General features: G+C 50.7%; 1 protein-coding gene across 2 annotated transcripts in view; it reads left to right on the forward strand.

Annotated features, from left to right (window-relative positions):
* Positions 1 to 12,243, forward strand: part of PCP4 (Purkinje cell protein 4) — a 66,738-nt gene extending 54,495 nt beyond the window's left edge. For both annotated transcript variants that reach the window (XM_021071000.1, XM_021071001.1), the window contains exon 3: positions 11,834 to 12,243. In XM_021071000.1, the coding sequence (XP_020926659.1) occupies positions 11,834 to 11,961 (128 nt within the window). In that variant the 3' untranslated portion in view covers positions 11,962 to 12,243. The remainder of the gene's footprint in view (positions 1 to 11,833) is intronic.

Genomic DNA, 16,233 nt, shown 5'->3' on the forward strand with positions numbered 1-16,233 from the left:
GCTGTGGCTGTGATGCAGGCAGGTGGCTACAGCTCCAATTTGACCCATAGCCTGGGAACTACCACATGCTGAGGGTGCAGCCTAAAAAGACAAAAAGAAAATAAGATAGAAATTAACATTTATCCCATGGCATGTTGTTCCAGCAGAAGCCCCAGTGCTGTTGCTGCTGCCTGGCCCGTGGCCCCAGGCATAGGACAATGGACATCCACTGGCCGCCCTGGAGAAACCCTATCCATGCCTCTGCCTCTGTGCCTGCCAGACGTGGGCTCTTCCTGTTCGGTTGCCTCCCCTGGCGCTCACTTTCTTCTTCTCAGATGCTGTCATGGTGCACCTGTTTGGCTGGCCTTATACCTGGGCAACCGCATCCTATTCCCAGGTGGAGGAAGACGGTGTTATGAGTGGGTTCCTGGCCAGCCAGTCTGTCAGCCCCATCTATTCCCCCCAGGGACTAGCCCTGCCTCTGTAATTTCTCTTTACAGCCAATGTCCACTCTCTCCCAGCGTCTCTAAAGACAGGAGCAAGGCTCCATTCGTTACCACCCATATCTCAAACACAGGGGAGGACCGTGAACCTCAGAGAGGCAGATCTCACCCCAGGACTCCAATCTGAGCCTTCTCTAGTGAAGCTGTTTCTCATCAAACTTCATTAGCCTATTTTTTTTTTTTTACCTCAAAAATGTAAGAATTTTGGCAGTTCCTGTTGTGGCGCAGCAGAAACAAATCCAACTAGGAACCATAAGGTTGCAGGCTCGATCCCTAGCCTCGCTCAGTGGGTTCAGGATCCGGCATTGCTGTGAGTTGTGGTGTAGGTCACAGATGGGGCTCCTCAGATCTGGCATTGCTGTGGCTGTGATGCAGGCTGGCAGCTGTAGCTACAATGAGACCCCTAGCCTGGGAGCCTCCATGTGTCTTAGGTGTGGCCCTGAAAAGAAAAAAAAAAAAGTAAGCATTTTGGCTAGCGTGGTGGACTAAATGGTGTCCTCTAAAATTCATCTGTTGAAGCCCTAACCCATAGCGCTTTGGAATGTGACTGTATTTAGAAATATGGCCTTTAGGAGTTCCCTCGTGGCTCAGCAGGTTAAGGATCTGGCATAGTGGCTGTGGCTTGGGTTGCTGCTGTGGCATGGGTTTGATCCCTGGCCTGGGAACTTCCACAAAATGAGGTCATTAGGGTGGGCCTTAATCCAAGGTGCCTGGTGTCCTGATAAGAAGCAATCAAGATGCACACACAGAAGGAAGAGTGGCTGAAGACACAGGAAGAAGGCAGATGCCTGTTGGCACACCAAGGAGCGAGGCCTCGGAGGAACCAAGCCTGCTGCCACCTTGACTTTGGACTTCCAGCCCCCAGCACTGTGAGCAAATAAACATCTTCTGTTGAAGCCCCACAGCTTCTGGTGGTTCGTTAAAGCAGCCTCACAGGCGAATACAACAGGAACCAGTTTTGCTTTTCCAATGGAAAACCCACTTTTTTTTTTTTCAGTTATTTACATCTATCTTTTTATTTTATTTTTTTGGTCCTCTTCCTAGACTTAATGAGTTTGGGGAAGATTTTGATCTCACAGTCAAGTTGATTCATTTGATTACCTAAATGCCACAGCTGGGTAGTCACCTTCTCTGAGCAAGGTGTATCCACGTAGGGATAATAGGAGACGAGGATTTGCATCCACCATAACCCAAGGTGACCAGCGGAGAGTGTGGGTTTTAGGGCGCCTCTATTTTAGGACAAAGAGAATTTCTCTCTCTTAGGGGGAAAAAAACCCTCTAACTATGAAAAGGGTGCTAACGTGGTAAATGGGAGAAATGGGAAATATGTTTTCATTTGCGGCCAGAGAGAACGTGGTGGAGGCAGAAAGCCCCCTTGCCTGCGGCCGCTAATGCCTGACCCTTGCTCATTAATCTCTGCCGCTTAGCAGAGGCTGGAAAATTGCAATTCTCCGCACCAGTAGCCTCCGTTCAATAAATCCCCAGCCAGCAGGCAGGAGCAAGAAACGGCCCGGAGCTCAGAGCTCAGAGCTGACTTGCTGGGATCCACACTCCCGCCCGGCAAAGGAGGCGGTTTTAACAAGGGAACAACTGGCTGAGGGTGCTGTGGCCTCTGCGTGTTCATTTCCAGCTTTTTCAAGGACGTGCTGCCTTTGTTTTTACTGGCGTTTCATTAGAGGGATGCTTTGTGCCAGCATCCGTTATGAACCGGGGGTACCAATTTATTTTTATTATTTTTTTTCTCGAGAGGAACTGACCTTTTCCTAACACTAGATGCCTTGTTCTCTGGGTGTGTTTTGATCCAACATGAGGCTTAAGGGATAAAAATTCCAACTCTAGCTTTTCTTATTTGTCCCTTCGCTTTCCCTGCCTGGAGGGCTGGGTTTGGGTCCTTTGGAGGGAAGCCACCCTGGCTGTCGTTGGCCGTTCAGTGGCCCTGGTGCCCGAGAGGGCTGGGGAGCCCCAGTGCTCTGTGTCAGCTAGCTTTCATTATCAAGGGCGGATCAACGGACAGATGTTAATTCTTTCCCAGTTAACACTGTCCTTTGAAAGACAGTAGGACATGCTAAGAAACACGGCATTCAAACGCCCTGTTGGCAAGGCATACTTAAGTTAAATGACTGTTATTTCTTGATGGCGTGCTAGCATTTAGGTCCTTTCATAGCATGCCTGGGTTTCGCCTCCTCATCCAGGCAAACTCCTACTCAGACAATTAAATCCCAGTTTACTGCTTATGTGCAAATTTCGGATCCATGGGAGCAGGCCTGAGGAGGTAATTTGTTTCTATAAAATAAACCTTAAAATATGGAGCATTGTAAATGTGTAAACAAAAGCCTTTACCTCTGTGTGTGTGTGTGTGTGTGCGTGCGCGTGTGCATGTGTGTGTGTGTGCACGCACAGACCCCTGTGTTCACAAATTATTGCCAGAATCTCTAGGCAGTGACTTCGCATCATTGTTAAACTCAGCGAAAAATAGATTTAAGAGTTCCTTTGACCAAGCATGGGGGTTACTATGCTATATTTTGGAATGATGCTAAATTTCAAACCCTTTATTTATTTTAGTCTTTTTAGAGCCGAACTTATGGTACATGGAAGTTCCCAGGCTAGGTGTTGAAACAGAGCTACAGCTGCCGGCCTACACCACAGCCACAGCCATGCCAGATCCAAGCTTCGTCTGTGACCTGCACCACAGCTCATGGCAATGCTGGATCCTTAACCTACAGAGCGAGTCTATGGATCAAACCTGCGTCCTCATGGATGCTAGTGGGTACGTTACCACTGAGCCACCGCAGGAGCGCCAAGCTTTTAAAATCATATTCTGAGCTGGTTGCCAGAGCCACGCATAGCTCTGTGATACCCTAGGTGACTACATGTCTGTGCATTTCTGAAGAATTTACGCTCATTCTTCCAAGCCTGCTGCTTCGATTGTGACTGCGTGGATGAAGACGGCTTTTTCAACAAGTGAAGAATAATTTTTCGGAAAGTGTGGTTTCTCCTCTACGAAGGGCCCCTGCCGCCCCTCTTGTCCAGGCAGGTGGGTCTGAGGCTTGCCTTGGGGCAGGGTCTCCGGGCCACCCTGTCCCCTTCCCAGAGGCCTCACCTGACCACCTTAAAGCCTGCACTCTCTCTCCCCTGCCCAGAACCTGGCTTTATTTTTGCAATTTCTGGAATTCTAGGACTTCTGCAAGCATCTGCCTTTTTATGTGCTCTTTCCCCAGAGAGCAGTGTCCTCTGCTTGTCCTCTGCTTTCTTTCGGCTCCTAGAACAGTGACGGGCCCCTACGAGGCCTTCGAGACCACCGAGTCCCATGTTTAGACTCAGACTATTGAAGATTCCGCCCCCTTCCCCACTGAGCAATGTTAACTGGTCCATGCAGAAGGCTGTCACTTGGCCCCTGTCTAAGGATGTGAAAGCAAAGACATACCAGGGAATTAAAGCAAATGTTTGGAGCGAGATGTGGATTCTGAACCAGCCCTTGGCCAGCACCCACTGGGTGCTCGCGGGCAAGGCTCGTTTCGGTCTCTGGGACTTTGTAGGATGGAAAGAGCGGGTGTTTCCTGCCGCTCTCAGAAACAGTCTCGGAAGCCAGACAAGGCAAAGCTACGTTAAAACCTAAAAAGCCTCAAAGTTAGGCGAGGTTTTGTTGGGATGGTGGCGTTGAGAGAAACCGAGTCTGGAGCAGTGGGATCGCAAGCAGGTTGACTGCCCGGCAGAGGGGCCGGGAGCCCTGAGCAGAGAGAACTCAGGCTCCCCGCTAATGGGGGCAAGGGCTTTTTTATAGTTAGGGTTTCATGTGATAGGTCACGTGGCCTCAAGGAGAAAGGGGACGCGGGCTTGGGACACAGCGAAGGAGGGTTGAGGTCCTTGAGTGTGAATCTGAACCATCCTTTTGGCTCTGTTTCTTTTGAGGTTTAACAGCTCCTTAGATTTTCTTGGTCCTGGGGCCTTGACCCGTGCTGGAGTCTGTTCGGCCTCTTTGTCTGGTCAGCTGAAATTGTGTCCAGAGCCTGGGTGGGATCTAGGTGGTGTGCTTGCTTTACCTCCCCTGTTGGTGTCTCCCTCTTACCGACACCCCCTGGCCGCTTTACGATGGGCTGAAGGCCCTTCCTCCAGATTCACATGCTGAAGCCCTGAACCCCAGTCCCTCAGAATGCTGACTGGATTGGGCTCTAGGGACTTTAAAGAGGTGATACAGTTAAAATGAATTAGGTCATGGGAGTTCCCGTCCTGGTGCAGTGGAAACGAATCCAACTAGGAACCATGAGGTTGCGGGTTCGATCCCTGGCCTTGCTCAGTGGGTTAAGGATCCGGTGTTGCCGTGAGCTGTGGTGTAGGTCGAAGATGCGGCTCGGATTTGGCATTGCTGTGGCTGTGGTGTAGGCTGGCAGCTGTAGCTCTGATTCCACTCCTGGCCTGGGAACCTCCCTATGCTGCCAGCGTGGCCCTAAAAAGCAAAAAAAAAAAAAAAAAAAAAAAAAAAAGGCAAAGAAATGAATTAGGTCATTAGGCTGGGTTGTAATCCAGTCTGACTGGTGTCCTTAGACATGAGGAAGAGACAGCAGACTTTGTGAGGACTTAGCAAGAAGGCGGCTGTCTGCAAGCCAAAGAGGGGAGGCCTCAGGAGAAACCACACCCTCTGATGCCTGGTCTTCTCCAAAACTGTGAGAAGATAAATATCTTCTGTTTAAGGCACCTGGTCAGTGGCATTTTGTGACGGCCACCCTACAGGTTATACAGGTTAATGCAGGTGCTCAGTAAGAACCTGTATGGGCTATAGGGCTGATCTGATACCTCCTCCTTCTCCAGATAGACTTTGTGTTTTCTTGGCATAGATTCATGCAATGGGGCTTTAGTCTATCCAAGCCTTTTCCCATTCGATGGATTTCCATGACACTATCAGGCCCTTGTAATATCCATTTGGGATTGCTTTCACCTAGTAATGGTGTGTTCCTTCTATATTTATGCTGTTCTATTTCCCATTTGCCATCAAATGACCTGTAAAAGAAAATCCAGGGAGGATCGGTTTAATGCTCAGCGGAGACTGGTTCTGATCACAACGACGTCTTTGAGAAGGGCTTTCTCCTATGACATCATCAAATGCAGAATAGCAAGCCCTTTCCCGTCCCAGTTTCTGCAAGGGAAAGGCAGTGTTTCAGGGAAACAGCCTACGAAATAGCTGGAGCCGAGCACAGAGTAGATCTGCGTAGGAACGGGTTCCTTCCTGGGGGGCGGTCCCTGCAGCACAGATCCCCAGGGAGCACCGTTTCTTCGCCAGGCTGGGGCCATCGGCAGTGCGCTGAGCTGCGCCCTGGTGGGTTGATGGAATATCTGCCCAGGAGAAAAGTCTAATTGCTTGGGACCATTTTGCAGTTGCGCCCTTGGTTCTGAGAGAGAAGATGGCTGGAGACGTGGGCAGCTGGGTAACAGAGAGGTAGCCAGATAAGGTGGTGCGTGGTGCCAGCTGCCCCGCCTGGCAGATTTCCATTCTCACCTCCTCAGACTGCCAGGTGCTCCTGTGCATGGACTCGCCAGCTTCGGGTGAATCTGAAGGGCTTATGCAGGGCGCCTGGCCCGTCTGTTTTGCAGTTACAGGGTCCTGCTCACACCTCTAGAGGTATAGATTCAGCAAGTTGGTTTTCCTCTCATTCTCTGGGGGAGCTGGTAGTCACTTTTTTTTTTAAGGGCTGCACCTGCAGCATATGGAAGTTCCCAGGCTAGACGGTGAGAAGGAGCTGCAGCTGCTGGCCTACACTATAGCCACAACAAGGTGGGATCTGAGCCAAGCAACAACCTACACCACAGTTGACAGCAACTCCAGACCCTTAACCCACTGAGCAAGGCCAGGTATCGAACCCGCATCCTCAGGGATCCTAGCTGGGTTCGTTACTGCTGAGCCACAGTGGGAACTCCCGTAATCACCATTTTTCTTTTTTTTTTTGTCTTTTGTCTTTTGTTGTTGTTGTTGTTGTTGTTGTTGTTGCTATTTCTTGGGCCGCTCCCGCAGCATATGGAGGTTCCCAGGCTAGGGGTTGAATCAGAGCTGTAGCCACCGGCCTACGCCAGAGGCACAGCAACTCGGGATCCGAGCCGCGTCTGCAACCTACACCACAGCTCACGGCAACGCCGGATCGTTAACCCACTGAGCAAGGGCAGGGATTGAACCCGCAACCTCATGGTTCCTAGTCAGATTCGTTAACCACTGCGCCACGACGGGAACTCCCATTTTTTATATTAAACCAGCTGGTGGGGTTGAATAATCTCTTGACCATCTGCCTGGTCAGCTCCTCCTTCATGGGGGAACATGCAGAAATGAGAAAATTCCAGGACCCCAGACAGTTACAAACGATATCAACCGAGCAACCCTGGCCAGTTTACAACGTGCTCTGGTGAAATGCTGCCCATGCAGGCTCAAAAGCCACTGCAGAGAAGCACATGCCAATACACTTTGTCTGCTTCAGACAGCAGGATCCTGAATAAAAATGTCAGGTGCAGCCCCCTCTCAGGGCTGATAGGAGCCGGCCGGTATCTTCATGAAGTGGTGGCAGAGGACACAGGCTTGGCTGCAGGAGGACCTGCAAGTGAGGACAGCTTGTGCCCCTGCACAGCTCACTTAGATCTTCTGTCCCTTCAGCCAGAGAAGCTGTGCAGAGCCTGGCACCCTCGGGGCCTTGCAGCTGTGGAGGCGGGCACTCCCCTTCCCTTGTGCTGCCCCGGTAGATGTTCCCAGGCTCTGGGAGCCGTGGGCTGTGCCCGTCTTTAGGTGTAGGCACCTCTGTGCCTGGTGCTGCTGAGTGGGGGCCACGCTGATGCCAGCCTAGCAAATGCCACCTGCCACGCAAGAGGTGTGTGAGGCTGGGTTTGATGGCTGCATGGCCAGCCCTACAGGAAAGCATTCCCTTCCCATGGGCCCAAGCATCAGTGAGTCTCACCTCTGAGCAGGTGCAGGGCCCGGGCTGGGCCGGAGAACCACATGACTGCCCATATCCTTCTCCCACACCCCACCCACCTGGGTTTAACTTAAGCAGTAGCCTTGAGCTGCCCACGATGCTCATGGCTAAGTGGAGCAGGCTTTTAAAAACAGTTTCCAAAAAACAAAAACAAACAAAACAAAACAAAAAAACCCCACTACTTCATTAAAAAAAAAAAAACCACCAACCAAACAAAAAGAACGGTTTCCCTTTTCACTTTTGAGATGAGCAGATTGAGACTCAGAGAAGCTCGCCGGAACCTCCCCAAGAGCCACAGAGCAGGCGGAGACCCCCGGTCCGCCCTCACCTGGACCCACATCCTGGCCCTCACCTGGGGCGGGAGGGTCTGAGGGTTGGGAGGGGGTCAGCCCTCTCCCAGGAGGCGGGAGGGCGCTGTCTGCCTGACATGAGGCCGGTTTATTCCATGGCCTGGTGCTGGCGGCAGGAGCTCCTCTAGGCTTGAAGAGGCTTAAAAGCCCACCCGGACCTCCCTGGTGGGAGAAGCCACCACCAGTAGCCACCATCAGTGCCAGCGTCTGAAGGTGCCCACCTCTGCGTGCCTGGGTCACCCTTCTCCCCACCAGGGCCCTGACCGCTCCCTGCATTTCTTTAGACGACACGGCCTGACGTCATTCTAAGTGGCCACGTTTCCATCTGGGGAAGAAATCTCCCATCTTCTTCACCGGTGACCCATGGAGGCTTAGCCCTGGTGCCTCCTGGCCTGATCCTTTAGAGGCCTGGTGGTAGAAGAGGGGCTGCGTGTCCCCTATACACAGAAATGAGCTGGGTACCACCCAGAGTGACCGATTTTTTGTGGTCCTCTGGATAAAGGCCCGCACTGCACAGCTGCCTGTGTTACTAAAGCACGGGCTCATTTGCAACCCACGTTCACTCACTGAACACCTACTATGTGCCCTGCGTGAGCTGCTGGAACAAGACAGAGAAATCCTCACCCTTACAGAGCAGTGGGGTGATGGACCACACACCAGGAGGAGAGCAGGACACGGAATAAGACAGCCATCGCCCCATGGAGAGCCGTGATGGGGGGGGCACACTCCCCCCACAGGGAGCACACCCTCCCAGGACCCGTTCTGTCCCCAGCGGCATGGCTGAGGTCCTCTCTCTTGGTTTTAGCTGCTGCTGCCAGTGAGCATCCTGCCTCTGCCCTGGAGGCTCAGCTTTCATACAGCCACCCTGCACCCCTCCGTTGTCACCACCACGCAGGTGATGGGAAGGGAGCCTTGGCAGGCAGCTGGGTGTCTGGGATTCCTGCAGGGTCCAGGGCTCCGGACACCAGCTGTCGTCCTCTGCCTGCTCTCCTCCACCGTCCCTTCGCTCCTACTGAGTCTGGGGTGCTCAGGGCAGGACCACATGGAGCCGTCTCCAGGACTCACATTGTTTGCATTGAACCCTGTGCCACTGAATTTAATTCGTTGTCTCCACCGCAATCCAGGTCCCCTCCTGCTTTGCACATCCCTGGTCAGCTCAGCAGAAGAGGTAACCATGGCAGACCTTCCCCAAGAAATGCTTGACTCCACAAAGTAAAAGGAAAGTAACGATTCCTGAATGATTAGTGGTTTCTTTTTTAAACACTGGACTATTTTCCAAACGAGGGAGGAATCTATAAATCACCTTAGGCTGAAGATAGGAGTTTAAGACCTAATTGTGAAATTCATTTTTATGACCTGTCCTTACAGTCTCATTATATATTCCCGAAATATACATAATTTTCTGCATCTTCATTCATCAAGTGTCGAGAAATAATATTGCTGTTTTCTTCCATTATTGGAAAAGGAGAAAGAGGAGCCAGGCTGTTCAAAAACTTCAGACTGCAGCAACATTTAAATCTGAAAGCGAGATCTCCCATCTTCTTTTGAATCAGGGCTCGTTTCTCCCTTTGCATTCACGGTCCAGTAGATGCAAGGCTTCCTCTGGCAGGAAAAGGACATGGGACTCCAAACTCTCTTAGGGTAGTTCTTGGTGCAGAAGCTGCTGCTCTTCCTCCTGTCGTGGGCTGGTGAGCTGGAGTCATCTGCATTTCGGGTTTGCCAGATCCTCATGCTCTAGTCCCGGGCTCACGGGATAACCTTAGTGAAACATTTTCAAAGGATGAACTTGAGCCTTAGGAAACTCCCAGCCCTCCTGATGGCCTTGCCTCTTTTTTCCCCTTTTCTTTCTTTTCTTTTTTGTCTTTTTAGGGCCACACCTGAGGCATATGTAAGTTCCCAGGCTATGGGTTGCATTGGAGCTGTAGCTGCCAGCCTACACCACAGCTATAGCAACTTGGGCTCCAAACCACATCTTCAACCTACACCACAGCTCACGGCAATGCTGGATTCTTAGCACACTTCACCAGGCCAGGGGTTAAACCTGCGTCCTCATGGATACTAGTCGGGTTCTTTACCGCTGAGCCACAACGAGAACTCCGGCCTTGCCTCTTAGAGACTCTCTGAAGAAAGGGCCCTGCTGTGTGGATTACAGTGGGAACAGGAATCCGATGCAGCAAGAGACAAGCCCACTCTCCAAGTCATCTGGGCTCTCATGGGTTAAAAAAGATTGCCCCCAAATTGTCTCTGGACCTCAGTGCCTTCAAAATCTCTATGTTTATGGGCTGTGACAGTCCACCTGGGATAGAGGGAAATAATTCTACCAATTTAGGTCACGGACCAATCAGTCGGGCAAGGCTTACAAAACCAGCGTCCTCTCCACCCAGCTGGAGGTGGGATCAGAGGGCCCCAGGCAGAACCTGCTTAGTCTCTGGGAAAACTGCGGGAAGCCTGCCAAAGGATGTGCAAAGGCAATGTCATGCAACCAGATGCATCTAGAGAGAGAGGGAGCGAGAGAACAGGACAGAGTAAGCAGGAGAGACGGCACCTGCCTACTTGCAGGTGATCTCAAGGTCCACAACCCTCTGAATGGAGCACAGATGGGTTAAGGGATGAACTCAGCTGCTTGGTCACAAGGTCAGGGGTAGAGCCCTGTCCTTGCTCCCTGGCTGGGGCTTCTCCTGTCCCCAGTGCCCCAGATTCTCCCATCCCCCAGCTGGACACGCTCCTCACCCTGTCCGGCCCCTCTGCTCCAGGCACAAGCCCAAGCTGGCAGGAATGCTCATGACCCTGGTGCTAAGTGGCGCCTTCTGCCCCCAGTTCCCCCAGGAATTTACCCCAGGACCTTGTTAGCTACTCCATCCAAAGCCAAGTCGCTAGATCTCCACTCCAGCTGCATCTTGGAATCACCTGAGAGTCTTTTTGAAAAAGCAGGGCTGTCCAGCCTACCCCCAGTGATGCTGATTTGTCCAGCTTGGTCTCGCTCTCAGAACCCTTCCCGCTGTGGCCATGCCAAGACGCAGCTCCGAGTCTGCATTAAATAGAAACCTTTAATGATTCTGATGATCAGCTTCACTGGACTGAAGGAGTTTTAAAGATTCTTCCCTTCTGTGACAAGAGGGCTTTGTTGATTTGTTTCTAGGGCTTGGCTGCAAAGGTACACAGCACAAAGGGACAATCCGTCCATGTGGCCACTTCACTTTGGCTTGTATCCTATTTTCAATGATCTAAACCGAATGAGTTCAATCCTCTATCTTAGCAAACAAATGCTAAGCCTACCTCATTAGAACAAAACATTTAAGACTCGTGAAAGTCCAGCCTAATTGTGAAGGTCAAATGGTGTCACCCGTTTATGACAATGATAAAAACAGAAGCCCTCATTCGATAAGAAGCTCTCCTTGGGAACAGAAGTGTGTACGCATCGAAACTCAATGATTCCGTGAACTCGAGCTGTTCTGAGCATCAGGTACCATTGGGTCCCTGTCTGGAGCACTATTTAAATTACACTGACGTAAGAAACTAGGGGAAGTTAATAGCACTGCTAGCATTAAATTTTTTTATTGAAGTATAGTTAATTCACAATGTCGTGTTAGTTTCAAGTGTATAGCAAAGTGATTCAGTATATACATATATATTCTTTCAGATTCTATTCCATTATAGGTTATTACAAGATATCGAGTGTAGTTCCCTGTTCTATACAAGTAGGTCCTTGTTGTTTATCTCCTTTATATCTAGTAGTGTGTATCCAGTCATCCTAATATTAAACGGAGCCATGAGAAACAGAAAATCATGCACAGAAAATATCTGAGGTTGAGACTGGGTCTTTGAGTTTCACTGTCTCTCTCAGCAGGTGGAGAGCCTAGGCATTCAAAAGACATCTGCTTCTGAGCTCTGATGAGGCTCAGGACATGCTCCACTGGCTTGTACTTTGCAAACTAGGTCTTGGGCTGGGGGTGGTACCACGTGGTGCCCCGGCGGCTTGGTCGATCCAGAGCTGCTGTCTGTCTGCCTGCACGCAGCTCAGTGATTGCCTTGTGTCTGTGTTTTCTTGCTCCAGATGGGCAGAAGAAGGTTCAGGAGGAATTTGACATCGACATGGATGCGCCCGAGACAGAACGCGCGGCGGTGGCCATTCAGTCTCAATTCAGAAAATTCCAGAAGAAAAAGGCTGGGTCCCAGTCCTAGCGGGAGAGCCCCTTCCTAGTCTGCCGGGAGACATCATGTCCAACCATCATCTGTCAAAAAATTAAAAAAAGCAACACCCTTGAGAGAAATGACCTGCACACTATTCCCACACGCACAGCCGTCCCGCAATGCATGTACAGAGACCGTGCTATTTATACCCTGGTAGGAAGGTGTAGACGATGCAACCGTGAGTGGCTTCATCTCTGTTTACCTCCACTGTCACTCCCCCTGCAACGAATTATTTTCCTTGACGTTGGAATAAAATGTGGTTAAGATGTGTGATTAAAGTGTCCGCCTCCATCTCTCCCTGTATGTGAACTTGGGAAGTTACCACTGTTGGAAGTGACTGCAGGCCAGATGTCTATTTTCTTCTCCCTCTAAGCGTTAGAGCAGGAACCTGGTACCTTCTGTGAGGAACCTTCCTGCTGAGAATAGGAGCTGCGTGCTCCCTGTGCCCAGCTCATTTGGAGAGTACTAACTACTGACTGGAGATGGTGATACATTTTCTTCTAATGATGGGATTAGATCTGGGATCCTGGGGTGCCAAAGACTCTCTTACCCAGGAGAACAAGAAAGGGAAGGGTGATGCATCTGTGTGGAGGGCTTCAGCCAGCAGCAGGTGCGTTTCAGAGCTCCGTGGAGGATGTCTCACTATTGAGGGCCTCCACCGCTCACCTGCAGCTTTCCACACCTGTGGGGCTCCAGGGCCAGGTGGTTCTCTGTTCCCCCCTTCCCCTGCCCCAGCTCCTCACACTCCGCAGGCAGTGATTTGTCACCTGTTAGGATTATTTAGCACATCTTGCAATTTGGAGAATCTGCAGGTTTCTCCCACCCCATCTCTTTCCCTGCAAACCCCACAGGTAAATTGCTTTCCACACCTCAAAAATTAGGCAGCGAGGTGAGGTCTGTCACATCGAGGATGCTCTTCCAAGACCTGCAGGGCTGAGTACTTGCCTGCCTTGGGGACCCACGTGGCAGGAGCCACAAGCTCCCAAGTTTGGCTGTGATCTGAGCTTTGCTGCATGAAAGCCTGATGAGGAAGCTGCATCTCGCCTTCATCCTGAGATGCTCTAGGTACCGCTGTGGGGAAACTGCTTTCTTTCCTTTGCCAGCAATTCATCAGCAACCAAGGCAGAACATGAAGAATGTGGAAAGAGGAGGGAGCTGCTGTGTGTGTGTGTGTGTGTTTGCATGTGTGTGTGTGCTCACACCTGCCTAAGGATGGGGTTGTAAACCCTGGAGGAAGCAAGCAGCAGGTAAGGCCATGACTTGCTGCTCTTCTGGTGGGGCCCCGTTCACTGTCCCGAGGGTACAGACTGAGGAGGACTGGGAGCCTTGGGAGGATTAACTGTCAAAACGTCCACCTGAAAATGTGTTCATTGACTTGAGGGAGAAAATCCCTTTTATGAGACGATTCTCTGGGGCTGCTAGGAACAGGGGAAACTCTGACTCTCCTGATGGGTGTCCAATCAGAAAAGTACTTGATAGGAGGGTGATGGCACTAGCAATCAGATGGGGCTCCTCGGGGCTCTTGAAAGGAGGACATTAGGTTGAGGGGACCCTCCATAGAAAGTGTCATGGGACAGCGGGGTGTGAATGTGATGTAGTCTTTGCAGTTCCCTGGAGCAGCCATGTAAAGAAAGCTGAGAAGAGAGCAAACGGTTATGTAATTCAGAAGAATTCCTTCCAAGCCCCACCCCCTGCTCCCAGCAACCCGCTGCTCCCTGATTCTCTGAATATTTCACATAGAGGAAGTGGGCTTCCCCCTTACTGGATGTGTCTGGACCTGATGGCCAGCACGGGTCTCTTCTGGCTCGGACAAACCTGGAAACAAATCTGGTTTTGTCCTGAGGATGCTCCCTACAAAGGAATCTCTCTGCAAATCGGGGAGTCCCAGGGAGGGGTTCTCCCCAGTGCTCTAAGAGACAGGACATCCTCCCTCACTGACAAACCCCAGGGGGGCAAAGGAGGGGAGTGAGGTGAGGACTGAGACGTTTGGAGATGCTCCTCAGCCATTCTTTTTCGTTTTCTCTTTCTGGCCATTCCTGTGGGACGTGGAAGTTCCAGGCCAGGGACTGAACTCACACCCCAACTGCAACCAAAGCCACTGCAGTGACAATGCCAGATCCTTAACCTGCTGCACCATAAGGGAACTCCCTTTCTCTCTCTCTTTTTCTTTCTCTTTCTTTTTCTTCCTTCCTTCCTTCCTTTCTTCCTTCCTTTCTTTCTCTTTCTTTCTTTCTCTCTTTCTCTCTTTCTTTCTTCCTTCCTTCCTTCTTTCTCTTTTCCTCTTAGCAACTCTGATACACCTTCCTGGTTCCAATCACAAGACAAAGAATCTGACTTCCTATGAGCCACAGGGATGGGTTTAATTTTTAACTTCCCAGCTGGGTTCATGAGAGTTTTAGACTCTCCAGCCAACAGCAACAGAGAAACTCCAAATGTGCCCCCCTCTGCATGGGAACTGGGTGTGTTGAGTCTATGGTCTCATCAGCCTAAAGAAGGAGCAGTGGCTCACAGCTCCAGCCTTTGGAGGGCCTTTCTGTTCCCCTGGGCTTCAGGGTTCATCGAAGAGGGAAGGAGGGCACTTCTCTCCCCAAGGTGTACACAAGCTGGGCTGCACATGGCATCAATTTCACTTCATGCATATTTACTAAACTATTAGGTCAATGAACCTGGTGTATGGTGCTGGCAGGTTGGTGCAGAAGAGGCACCAATAAACAGACAGTAAAAGGGGGAGATTCGTGCTGTGGTGGAACAGCGTGGGAGGCAGCTCATCCAGGCTTAGAAAATCACTCAAGTCTTTCAGAGGAATGGCCACCCTCAGCAACAATCTGAAAGTTGGTGAGAGTTATCAGTAATGAGCATGAATGGTTGGCCCAGGAGAGTCTGGGAAAGGCCCAGAAGGACATGCTTAGCTCTGCAGACCCAGAGGAACAATATATCAGCACATTCTAGCCTGGGGGCAAGGCTCTGCTACCCCAACTTGGGCAGGCCAGGGGACAGGACCTCAGCACTTGAAACTTGGAACTGGTTTTGTGTTTGACCTACAGGTCACCCAAGTGATCAGAAAGAGGTTATCTACCTTGAGCAGCTGGTTTCCTTATCATCGAGGTGATGACAAAATCTACCTGGCACGGTGGATGGGAAAATGTTAGGGGTTTAAAACGGCTCAAGGTGGATGTCTGATAAATGGAAGATTATTAATGGTAGACCCCCGAGGTAAAGCGCCAATCCTTGCCTCCCTCCCCAACACCCTTTTCCTTGACTCCACCCAACCCCCAGGACTCTGCTTCTCTTGGTTGCAGCCACCCTGGCCAGTGGTGGACACCTGACCCAAGAGGAGCGTTCTGCCAATCAGAAGCTTTTCCTGGAGTTCCCGTCGTGGCGCAGTGGTTAACGAATCTGACTAGGAACCATGAGGTTGCGGGTTCGGTCCCTGCCCTTGCTCAGTGGGTTAAGGATCCGGTGTTGCAGTGAGCTGTGGTGTAGGCCGGTGGCTGCAGCTCCAATTCGACCCCTAGCCTGGGAACCTCCATATGCCGCGGGAGCGGCCCAAGAAATGGCAAAAAAGACAAAAAAAAAAAAAAAGAAGAAGCTTTTCCTTGTGAGTCTGAACCAGTAGCCATTGGAACTGAGGCAGTTGGTGGGAGGGAGTTGTTGATAGATGCTAAAGCTGGTATTCAGGCTGGATAAAGCTATAAAAAAGCTTAAAACAGAGAAAGAAACGTCTTGGGTTTTGTTTGCTTGCTTATTTATTTATTTATTTTTGCTTTTGGGGGCCACACCCATGGAATATGGAAGTTCCCAGGCTAGGGGTTGAGTTGGAGCTGCAGATGCTGGCCTACACCACAGCCACAGCAACTCGGGATCCGAGCCACACAGCTCACTGGCAATGCTGGATCCCCGACTCACTGAGCAAGGCCAGGGATCAAACCCGCATCCTCATGGATCCTAGTTGGATTCATTTCTGCTGTGCTATGACAGGAATTCTCCAAACAATTTCTTTTTTCAAGAAGCTGCAAAATTTCACTTGGAGAGAGATGCAGGAGAAGCATGAGAGGATCCAAGCCTGAGATGCATGGGCCCATGAGAGACAGAATGGCAGCCCAGGTTGAGCTGGTCATTTGGTTACAATGAGCTGAAACCCATGCACATGAACTAAAAACAGAAAATAATTCAGGTCTCATGGACCTATCCAGGAAGAAAACATCCAAGATATTCCAGAAAAGATAGAACTCCACAGGTAGGCAGAATATGTTAAATTTATAG

Source organism: Sus scrofa, chromosome 13, assembly GCF_000003025.6.
Source record: "Sus scrofa isolate TJ Tabasco breed Duroc chromosome 13, Sscrofa11.1, whole genome shotgun sequence".
In the NCBI taxonomy this organism is placed as follows: domain Eukaryota; kingdom Metazoa; phylum Chordata; class Mammalia; order Artiodactyla; family Suidae; genus Sus; species Sus scrofa.